General features: G+C 37.6%; 1 protein-coding gene across 2 annotated transcripts in view; it reads left to right on the forward strand.

Moving 5' to 3' along the window:
• LOC114659343 (lipopolysaccharide-binding protein-like) overlaps nucleotides 1-9,924 on the forward strand; it is a 30,317-nt gene extending 20,393 nt beyond the window's left edge. For both annotated transcript variants that reach the window (XM_051932824.1, XM_028811779.2), the window contains 6 exons: nucleotides 1,075-1,134; nucleotides 4,129-4,296; nucleotides 6,410-6,477; nucleotides 8,963-9,005; nucleotides 9,581-9,644; nucleotides 9,787-9,924. In XM_051932824.1, coding sequence (XP_051788784.1) covers nucleotides 1,075-1,134; nucleotides 4,129-4,296; nucleotides 6,410-6,477; nucleotides 8,963-9,005; nucleotides 9,581-9,644; nucleotides 9,787-9,890 — 507 coding nt within the window. In that variant the 3' untranslated portion in view covers nucleotides 9,891-9,924. The remainder of the gene's footprint in view (nucleotides 1-1,074; nucleotides 1,135-4,128; nucleotides 4,297-6,409; nucleotides 6,478-8,962; nucleotides 9,006-9,580; nucleotides 9,645-9,786) is intronic.
• Nucleotides 9,925-12,095: the final 2,171 nt, after the last annotated feature.

The following is a 12,095-nucleotide window of genomic DNA, read 5'->3' on the forward strand; positions in this document are numbered from 1 at the left end:
TTGTGTACTTACAATTCATGATCTTTTTGCACATTTGAAGCATTTTGCATCTACAGTGATTTTCAGCCAAAATAACAAAGGACTGTGTGTCTGTGTGTGTGTGTGTTTGGATAATTGACCACTCTAAGACCCTCCTTTGTGTGTGCGTGTGCACTGTGTGGACTGAAGCCCTGTGCTGGGTTATTGCCCCTAAATCTGAGCTTAATACGTTGATTATCGGTGGCATGGGTCTCATTTTAACAGTTCTGAATGTGTGTATATTGGCTATTGCACATCATATGCTTTTAAAATCACAAACAGTGCAGTCTAGCGGGCCCTTAAAATGTGTCCCTATATTAGAGTCCATTGTCGAAAAATGGAAACATTTGTAGTATGCATTTGCCACATTTAAATCAAACTTTAAAATGTGACCTAAGCTGACTTGTATTACTCTTTTACTTCAGTATCCTTGGGTTGGTCCAGATATCATGCCTACATTGCTGTAGAACTAGTCTAAGATTCATGCTGTACTAAATTATTAGGCCAACACTAGACTGATGTGGACCCGCTGATTTGCCATTCCTGAAGTCCAGGGCACAGCTTACAGTGCAGCAGACCTTCTAAAGCTTCACTTTCATCATTCAGTTACAACATCCATCCATTTTTTTATTACTGGTGCCCATTTCAGAGGCACCAGGTGTAAGGCCAAATGAATTCCTGGACTGGCAGGTCCATGTACACAGACACACTCAAGTGACACTCACTGCCTGTGGACAGTCTAAGGAGGAAAACTGGAGACTACAGGGGTGATCCATGAGAGCATGGGTAAAACATGACAGCTGTTCAAAAGGGTCAACTCAGCAGGTAAAAATAACACAGCTAGGTCCAAGAAGTGTTGAGAGCAAGGCCACCGGCTGCTGGGTTATTATTATAAGCGACTCATGATTACTGAACCGTGCATCCCACTGAGGTGAACGGTAGTAACTGTAGAGTACCAAAAATGCTGCCAAGCAAAATGTCTTCATGTGGGAGTATTTAAATACACTGATACTGACATCCCAATTCATAATCTTTTCTGCTTAATTTTTTTTGCAGTGGCCAGCTGGAATGCCATTTTCATTGAACACCAACACTCTGGGAATCCTAATTCCTCAGGTAAAAGAGTTCGCTTTTCCGAATGTCTGGCTTTAGTTTCTCAAGTTGTACTTTGTCACCAAATGTATCAAGGCAGGGTTCAATAACTACACCTGCATGGCTGTTTCCAAGAAAAACATCAATAATTTATATAGAAATATTTCAAACTCCTATTCAAAAATAAAAAATATTAACAAAGTAAAGTGTAAGCCATTTTCAAATGTCAATAGAAAGGCAAAAAAAAAAAACTCAAAATGTCACCAGAATTTACAATTTGCTCCCAGTTTTGGGATCTGTATAACAGTGCAAGGCTAATGAAACCTGCAGCTAGTGGACTCCACCTGCAAGCTCTAAAAGCAACAGCTTTGCAAGGCAGGTTGGAGAGTGAGCAGTCATTCTCCTTGCGCTGGTAACATGGAAGAATCGATGGTCTGATATACGTCTACCCAGACCCCTGCTGCCAAAGTAAGGGTCAACACTGCCCAGCTGATGAGAGTTGTCCTTCAATCCATAACCTTGTTATGTGGAATGGGTCCACACCACTCCACTACTTACCACCTCTCTGGGCCAAAATATTTAAAGGAGTGACTGTCTCCCAGGTCTTTTTATGAAAGAAATTTGTTGAATGGAATGAAACCAATTCTTAAAGTGAAATGCCAAGCAGCCCTTTTAATAACTTTGCATATGGCTGCTCCTTTTTCACTTGACTGTACAATCTAGTCACTCGCTGTCTCCCATTCCTAGATGTGCTCTCAGACATCAACACATCTCAGTCATTTTTTAATCAAACAAGGAGAACGCCGCTTCAAATTAGAATGTTTTTCATTGATAACAATATTCCATTAAGTACCTTCATGGTCCCCCTATGGAGTTTAAATTTGCTGGCACTTCTACACCTCAGCTCATAGGAAGACAGTTTACTTGCATATTAAAATGAAAAAATGGATCTCACAAAGTGCCTTTAAAAGTTGTTTCTTGGTTGCTTCTGCATTGGATCCCTGAAGGCCAATACCCAAACTCTCAAAAGATAATAAAAATATCCATTTTCAAAGTGTGTACGGTCAACAGTTTTAAGTTTTGAGGCCACCCCATACTGTTATTTGTGACAGCTTAGGGTGACTTAACAGGGGATCCAAGTAATAGAAAGAATGAGTAAGCCCCTGGCATGTCCCCTCATCTTAAGATAAAATATTGTCACCCTCTATCCCTAAAAATGCATGTACCTTAAATATGAGAGTACATTAAATCATATAGCAATGTCATTTTTTAAATAGTGCACATCAAAAAGTAATGTTGGGGAATATTATTTTGCTAATTGAACTGCCCAGTTGTTACCCTGGTGAGAAAACGGAAAGGTAAAAAGTAATTTCAAAGTATACAGTATATGTCCCTTAAACTTGTTGGATTTAGTACAGATCTGTCAGTATTAGAAAGCTGATTCATACTCAATATTCTTGGTTTGCCCTTCTGGCACAAATAACCCCATTTGCAATAAATAACTCTGGAGAAAATATAGTCCAACCTGGGAGGCCCAGGATCCTAACAAAAGTAAGGGAAATGCCTGAATAAAGAAAAAATTGAATGTAACAGGCCAGACTCCAATGTGGATTGGTTGGTAAACATGATAACCACCACAACCTGCCCAGCACTGTTTCTATGTTGGTAGGTCCCACTCTTGTATTCCTTGCCGCTCACTGTAACCCAAGGGGCCATAAACTAAACTTAAAAAACCTGACTTAAAGTGAGAAGTACTTGTATGATAAAGTTCAAGACTGTGAGTTGAAAAACAAAGGTCTGTATAAAGAGCAAACAAAAAGATTGTTCTTTACAGATAGAGAGATTCAATGAGAAGTCAAGCAAAATGACACCTTTTTGTTGGCCAACAGAACATGGAAGCTTTCAGAGCAACTAAGGCCCCTTCTTCTGGCAGGTTATACGACAGAAACTGGAGTTCCCTGTGTTTATATAGACACTAGGACAGGCACAAGGGGTCAATTTACTTGACTTCTTACTGCATCCATAATGGCTAACATGGTACTACAACACCCTACTACTACAGATAGAGAGATTGATAACATGTTAGGAGTTTCTTCAGAATAAATAGGTTATCATACGAAATGCTCAATAAAAAACAACTATGCCCACAAAACTGAGAAAGTCTTAAATCAGAGCTTGTTGTGTTGTAGCTGGACTACATAATAATAGGTATTTCTTTTTTGTCTGCACTGGGTGCGTTTTGTTTTGATTGTCCCATTTGCTATATTATATTTGTGTATCAGTAAATGTTGTCCCCTTAAGTTAAAAGGGGAAATATTATGAAGATGGAAAGATGGAAATTGCCTGTTGAATCCACCAGTTACACCGTGGACATTCTGTATTTAAACAAGAGGAGCAAAAGAGGAGGAGAGGAGAGAGAGAGAAAGAAAGAGAAGAAAAAGAATAATTTACGCATCCATATTTCAACTCATTTCCGTTCATCGTACAAGTCAATTACTTGCTTCTTAAGGATCCGTATTATTATCACAACTGCCCGCACCGAGAAACTTTTGGATACTTATCAACCATTGCTGGGGACACTTACGGTGAGGTAGTTTTTTGTATTGTCGGAAGGAAGCAAAATAGTACATCAGCCAATATTCAGCTATTACCGGACTTTATTAGCTTTTGGACTCATTTATCAATTTCATTTCAATTACTGTTTATCATTTATCTGTGCTTGTGTTTCGTGTTTGGTTTTACATATCTGTCTACTGTTTGCTTGTTATTTTGTCGTGTCGGGAAAAATAGGACAACCTGTAAGGAGTACGGTTTGCTATCGTCTCGACAGTCTTCAGGCTAGACCAAGGAAATAGTCTTGGTAGTGTAGTGGCCGGTCTGTGTAAGGGGTCGGCCGTTACAGTGTTTTCCTGACACTGAGGATAAAGATTTGGTGCTCAAGTGGCTCCACCACCCAGGTTTGCAGAAAACATTACACATAACAGCTCACCAGGTGTGTAAACCTTTTCTTCTTCACAGGTTGCCAAGCTGTATCCCGACCTGCCAGTGCAGATGCAAATCTTTGCCAACAAAGCCCCAACAGTGACAATGATGGCCAATTCTGTGACAATGAAGATTCCCTTTACGGTTCAAGTCCAAGGCATCAAGCCGCAAAACACTGCTGTGCCCATCTTCACTCTTAATGTTGTATGTATATACTGTGTCTCATTTAAAATGCACTTCTTTAACTTTCTTAATTAGGGAAAACTCTCCATGCTAAAGATCAACACCAGTCTAACAATACTTGTAATAATGCATAATGCAAAACCTGGGTCCAGCCATCATGCAAGATCTTTTTCACTTTATTTCAGATGAATAACATACTGCAGTGAGAGGCGCATTGAGCAAGTAGACAGTAAAACACAAAAGGAATCTGTTTACAATAAATTAAAAGTCTGTGTGTGTGTGTGTGTGTGTGTGTGAGTCCCTGGTCCCTTTGAGCAGTCTGTGTGGTCAGTTTCACTTTAGTTGTTCAGTCAAATGTGATCAAGACAGGAAGCTCTGGGTAAGACAGGTTGACACACATGAGGATACCAAGAAAAGGTGTAGGAGGAATGCTGAGAGTAGCCTTCAAATATGGAAAGTAATCACAGGAATTAGAATGATATTTTCTCGGCAGGTAATGGCCACCAGTCTACCATTGGTGGACTGGAGACAAGCAAGGCTCCTCAAAATGGCAGTGTCACAGGCAGGCTTTATGTGAGCCCAATCAAGATAGGAAGCGTTGGGCAAAAAAGGATACCAAAGAATGACATAGGAGGAGCACTGAGGGTACACAAAGGGCAAGAGATATCAAATATTTTTAAATGTGTTCCATTACTTGTCTTTGAAGGGTATCATAGCTACTAATACATACTACAGAGCCAGTTCAGACCCACCTGCATTGGTTTTGGGCTTTATCATTCTGGGGATGTTGTTGGTCATTACTTCAGAAAATGCTCTCTGCTCTAAACGTCTTAGCTATGAGTCTCCTTCCTTTCTTTCCTGCCCTCCTTATTGCATGTCCTGTGGCCTTTAAATCAAAGACTTGTTTACATACCACAAGTGTGCCGCCCTGGCTGATGCCAAGCACAACTAATCCCTTATTCTAATCTCGTCACAGAGCCAATAACCCCTGAAATGTGCTTGTCCATATAGTTTAGTGCTGTGGTGGATCACATTCAGGGCCACACATTAAAAAAACATTCCGGGGTGGAAGTGCCATAAAAATCCTTACCCTTTTATAGTTACCAGTAAGTGCCAGCTACAATTGCTTGGAGTTCTTTGACCAATCCAAAACATATAAAGCAAGCAGCAAAGTCTCAGTTATCACGAAGACATGTTTGTTTTTCAATTGTGAAATATTGAAAAGGAATACAAAGTAAGACAATATAGTTATGTAGTTTATCATAAAACTTCAATAATTCAATAATCAGGGCACCCCTAGTTTCAAGTTCATATGCCAATCCTAGTTTCAAGTTTCTTGAATTGGCCTTGTTACAGCGTGCAGAGACTTGGGTAAAAGCTGTCCTCACATCAGTGTCTGCGTTCTTTAAGACTCCAGGAATGGCTCATTTGTGAAAGTTCATATCTTGTGTAACAAGATAGCTGGAGTAGTATTTCCCCATTAATAGCTGTAGCGGACATCTTTCATTGCTAGTATGGAATGCATTGAAAAATACCTCTTACTTCTTCAGCTGCTCTGAACTCTATCAATTTTCAACCTGCCAGATATCATGCAGTGTTAAAAAGGCAGTAAGTGAGTTAGGAGAAATGAAGCTTTATTGGCCAACAGCAGTTAATGTCAAGTGGTAATAGTTATAAGCAAAACCTGAGATGAGGTGAATTATATTTTATTCTGCACCCGTAGCACTCTTTCCTATTGGCACTAGGCTGGTGTGGTGTGATGGTGTGTTATCATAAGACAAACACAGAGTGTGCTGGCAACTGAATGTCTCCTGTGTAAAGATCAACAAAAGGATTAATGGATGACTGTTAATCTTTAGTACATGTCTCTGTTTTTTTCCAATTGTATTCTGCATTTTTACATTTCTATTCTGAAAAATTATAATTTTTACTCAATTTTGACCACTATTTACCATTCCTGATACTTACTTTAAAATAATCTTAAATTCAGTGGGCTGCACCAAATGGTGCCCTGCCATTTCTAAGGAAACATAGAAAACAAATAAATAAGGAAATACACAAATAAATCATATACAATATGTCAACCACTTACTTATTTAAAAAAATAACACATTTCATTTAAATTTTCATGCAGGATGCAACATTCAGCAATAACATCTTTATTAAAGGAAGCTCTCTCTATGGATCTTTGTCTTTGAACAGGTAAGATAATCAAAAGGGAGATATAGCATTAAAACAAGTCTGTGTTACAAGTTGTATATGCACATTATAATCTCTATTTTAGACATTTGTTTGCTTTTTTAATGTACTGGTATGAAGTGTTATTTTTGTCTATATAGCTTTACATTGTAATATGCTAAAGAAAACAAATTTTCTTAAACTCATAGTTTAGTTAATCCAGTTGGAAAGAGACAGCCAGCAAAAAAAATATGATGGAGAGTAATGAATTATGGGAGACCATTAAATATAACAGCACCTCCTCCATTCAAGCATATACCTGTAGTATAGCATGGCCAGCTACCCTTCAAATCACTTATACAGTCACCTTCCAGTGATTACAGACCACTGATTTTGAGGGAATAACATTTACAGTTAGCACAGTATAATAATAGTGAAATAATTTAAATATATAAAGGTTAAAAATGTAAATATTGTTATTTTAATATACTGAATGGATATTGTACTAAAGCACAAATATAACATTCTTAACAACTAGAGAGCTCTGCCCCCTGCTTGCTTCGCTCGCCAACCCCGGTGTGGGCCCTATACACACTAGTCATTTCCCTGATCTGCCGCTTGTGCTGAATCGTGCTGTGCTTTTGGATAAACACGAATATCAACTCTGTCTTTGATATCTCCATCTTTCGAAACTATTATCACTGACAATTCGTCACATATTGGTTTATTATAAATGCAACCGTGATCTTTCGGATTCATATAGAAATCCAAGAAAACTTCTTTGTCCGTGTTTTTCAGATAAATTTAGTGTAAAGTGCAATACTTTTGGACGTATGGATTTGTATCCATTATTGGCTGTAGAATTTCTAATATGTCCGATTGTTTTAACTCTTTTGATTCTTTGTTGCATCGCTTCTCCGTGATCATAAATATAAACCTGACTGAATTGTGGTTTCTTTGAAATTAAACTTGTAGTAGCTCTGTCATATCACCTATGCCCATATATTCAAACTCTTTTCGCTGTTCTGTTATTTTACAGAGTAATGATTTCCATTTGTTAGTGCTAATGCGAACTTTACTATCAGTTTTTTGAGAATTTCAAATTTTAGTACTTTCATAATCTCTAACCTGCTCTGCATGTGTATCACGCCAACACTTTTGAACCTCTTAACGACGTTCTACTTTGTCTTCTACTCTTTGTCTTTTTTTCTTCTACTGTTTGTCTTTTATTTCCGTCCCTCCTTGGACCTGTTAGGTTTTCAATTCATCTCTTGGCACAAAGTTTCGTCTCGTGGGATGTGAAATTATCTCTCTGAAAATGTTTTGTCTCGTCTCAAGATTTTTTTACATAATAGAGAGATATAACCTTGCTTAATCCAATTCAGGGTCACAGAGCCTGTGCCAGAAGTACCGGGTGCAAGCTTAGGACAGGACACCAGTTCTTCACAGTGCTGTCACTCTGTCTCTTACACACACGCACACACACACCCATTAACCAAACCTGCATGCCTTCAAGTATTTGGGAGGAAAACACAGAGTGAGTTTGCAAACTGGCAACACAGTTAATAACTGTGCTACCATGGCATCCTCTACAAGGTAAATTTAAGTAAAAATATGAAAACATTAAAATGGAAAAGGGACATATTTACAGAAATGATTAACCATATAAAACTCTTTTGGTCAAGAAAGTGCCTCATACAAAGAGTCCAACAATTCATTTCATCACTCGTTTCATAAGCTGCTTTTGCCTGCCAGTATATTCACCAGGAACAGTCTGAAGACACACCAAGTTAGTGCAACGCAGGACAGTAAAGCCATTGCTGGAGCTCAAGTTCTCTCAAAGCGGATTATCACTGATAATTTGTGGCATGTCATACCAGCATGTTTGGTTGCAAAGTAAATGCCACAGCATTAAACTCCATATTGCACTGTTGATGAGAAACAAGTCTGAACTAAAATTATTATCTTACAGAACAGTTTTAAGAACTGTGCATAACTGCATGTGACTTAATGCAAGTTTCCGTCAAACTACCTACCAGTAAGAAACAAAAAACAAAATGGTTAAGGTGATCATTTATTTAAGAGTCTCAATTTGTTACTTGTTTTTAAGTGCTACCATTCATACTATAACTTTATTATTAATAGTAAGGCTATCATATGGTGATGACTAAACTAGATTAATATGCTGAACGATTAGTGAAATTTAGTGAGAAATACTGCTTTAGAGTACACAACCCAGATTAACAAACCGAAACATTAAGAAGGGCTGCTGATGCCACCATATGCCAACTGCAGAGTGGCTACCCACCTGAGCCACAGTAATGTCATGTTTATGTCCAATTCTTTGGCAGAGGTAAGAGTGCAAGGGTGGGGTTGCACTTGACATGATGGATGAATTGCAGATGGTGCCAAGGACTTACTCCATCTCACTTCAAATAGAGCAAACTTCACATATCTAACAGTTTAATTGTCAAGGTTCTCATGGAAAAAAATGATTTTCTCTCAACAGCATAAATCTATCCTTGGCACAGACATCAGTTGGAACATTCAAGGTAAGGTCTCTTCATGTGCTGACCAATGTTTAAAATGTCCTACCTCCTATTTTATTATCTCTGCTGTTTTAAAAAGCTGACAAACTTGACAGTGTCACCTTACGGAGTGGTGGCTCTCTGGCTTAAAGATCTGGTTTGGTAACCGGAAGGTTGTTGGTTCAGATCCTGGCAGTGCCAGAGGGAATGCTACTCTGTTGGGCCCTTGAGCAAGGCCTTTAATCTGCTCCAGGGGACTATACAACTAGCTGACCCTATACTATGACCCCAAGCTTCTCTCTCCCTCTTTGTGTGTCTCTGGAGAGTAAATTGAGGTCTGCAAAAATGACAAATTCCAAATGCAAGCTATTGTATATGGCAAATACAAGTGAAAAAAGAGAAAAAATGGTTTTTATTAGTATGTGAAAATTGCTTAAATTACTTAAAACATAACACTTCTGTATGTAATTAATGTAATAAGATTAAGTTCCTTACAGAATTATCTGAGCAACCACTAACCTTTCATTATTGGCAGAGCTCAAAGTATCCACTCCGCAATATTGAAAATGACATTGATACTGTGTATTTGAATTTTACAGCCTAATGTGTTGCAAAACTTTATGGAAATTGCTCTGAGCATGGACACCTTGCCCAAAATGAATGGTGAGAAAATGAGTCATATTCTGAGTAGTATATTCTTAGTCTTCTTGGATATAATAACATACTATTAACTTGTCATGGTGTTTATCAAGTTAGACATGGAGGGGTTGTATTCTAAATGAATGTTTCTTGCACTTACTTGCAGCATTCTTAAGTAATGGATTCCCTCTTCCAAATATTGCTCAAGTGAACTTTATAAACCCTCAGATTTCCATCATGCAGGCAAGTACACTTTTATTCCATTTTTAACAGGAAATGAAGAGATACAAGTTTAAGGTTGCTTCAGTTTTACAAAATCTTCCTTGTTATCCTAAGCTAAATACAAATCACTTCTCCAGCTTTTTCATAAACTGTATTCTAAAATAACTGTATAAGGTGCAATGCATTAAAATCGCAACTGCTTTGCCAGATTCACGGGGTCTGAGGTTACCCCTGAATGTAACCTTGGCCCACTGATACTTTACATAAAATGTGGGGGGTATTATTTAAAAACATCTTTAAATTTGAAAAACAGATAAATTCAGCTTTCAGCCTGGGGTTTTACTACACTTTTGAGAAAGTGATCCACAACTTTCTTACATCTTGTCTTGACTACTGTAACTCGTATAGAGGAGTCAGTCAGTCATCCTTCTTTCATGTGTAGATGGATCAGAATGCCACTGCCGAGTTCTTGTTGGGTGCACATCAATGACAACACACTGCTCCCATTCTGGATTCTCTTCATTGGCTTCATTTTGGAATTGATTTGGAGACTTTAACTCCTGAATGGGTTAGCACCACCGTACCTCTCTGACCTTGTGCATTACTATACTCTTGCAAGGTCACTTAGGTCTTCTGACCAAATGCTGCTGAATGTTCCCAGATCAAAGTTGAAATGCTGAGGTAATGGTGCCCTTTCAGCTGGTGCACCAAAAACTCTGGAATACACTGCAACTCTGTATCAGGAGTGCATCTACTTTAGCTTCCTTCGAATTATATCTGAAACATTTTTATTCTATGTATTTTGATTCTCATTGAGTTTTTCATTGTTATTCAAATTTGTTTTACTCATTTTTGTCAGAATGTTTAATTTATCTTTTTTGGTTGTTCTTTTTTTAAATGTGCTTTATAAATAAATTGACATCAGTGTTGTAGCTCGAGTCAGTGCCGCTCGGGGCGGGGCAGTGCTTCAATTTGCCACCGTCCAACATATCTGAATATGTAAACCTATTTAAATAGAAAATTAAATGACATATAGAGAAAAATTAAGATACATTTTGCATAGATTGTTTCATATATAGAGAAACAGCAACAATTTTTCACATATAATTATTTATAAGCATCAACTAGACAAGAATATAGTATAGACGCACTGATAAGCCGTGTTCTGATCATTAGTTTAATATAATTATGCTGTGAAAAACAGAACCAGTGTAGTGTACAAGTGATAGGTGGGGATGTTTTCTGTGCAGAGCAAGAACACATTCAGATTGATAACAAAATTATAAATTTATCTTATTATCGGTGCAATGTTTGTTTATTTTGTTATTGCCTCATAAATTTCAACTGCTGTGTCTGATACCATCACAGAAGGACAGTCTGAAAATTATTTTTGAAGCATTTGTGGATACAAATCAGAGAATTTTACTTTTTTCATTAATGAGTGATATTTTTCAGAATCCTGCTGCTTACACACGAATTGTACTGAGCCTTTTGGCCAATAATGCCGCCCAGGGCGGACCACCCCTAGCTATGCCACTGATTGATATTAACAATGAGCAACATGAAACAATGGGACATCCTAATCAGTTAAAATGTTTTTATTCTTTTTCCAGGGTTACATACTGATTGCAACAGATGTCAAGTATCAATGAAAAACTCATCCAGCCCTCAATGATCAACGACAACAACAGCAACCTGACCGTTAATATCCCACTATTCTGAAGCTACTACAAATTTGTCCCGATTCCCTTTCAATATGTACACAAATAAATAACTGCAATATCTTGCTTATGCAGCCACATTGTTCTGCTGTTGTTAATAGTTTCACTTTTATTCCCAAAAATGCACTCTTTGTACTTGTAACATTGACACCTTTAAATGAATCTTGATTAGTTTAGGTTTGTTAGTTTAATTTATTCTTGAGTAATAGTAATTACTACGAGCGAAGGATGCTATGCCAACATCACTGACAACTACAATGTTTTAATACACACCCATCCATTTGTAATCACGATCCATTATGTCAACTCACCCAAGTAGCAAACATAATGAAATAATTACACATTCTCAAGACATTTAAAAAAAATTCAGAAAATATAAAACTAAAAAAATGAATAATTGGACCAAACAGAATACAGAGAAGTTGTCTTTCTATTACCTTTGACCTTGGAAAGTTATCTAAAACCCCAAAGCAAAATCTGTCCATGTAAAAGGTTCATTTTGTAAGCCATTGTTTACCAAGTTAAATACAAT

Source organism: Erpetoichthys calabaricus, chromosome 10 (assembly GCF_900747795.2).
Source record: "Erpetoichthys calabaricus chromosome 10, fErpCal1.3, whole genome shotgun sequence".
Lineage (NCBI taxonomy): Eukaryota > Metazoa > Chordata > Cladistia > Polypteriformes > Polypteridae > Erpetoichthys > Erpetoichthys calabaricus.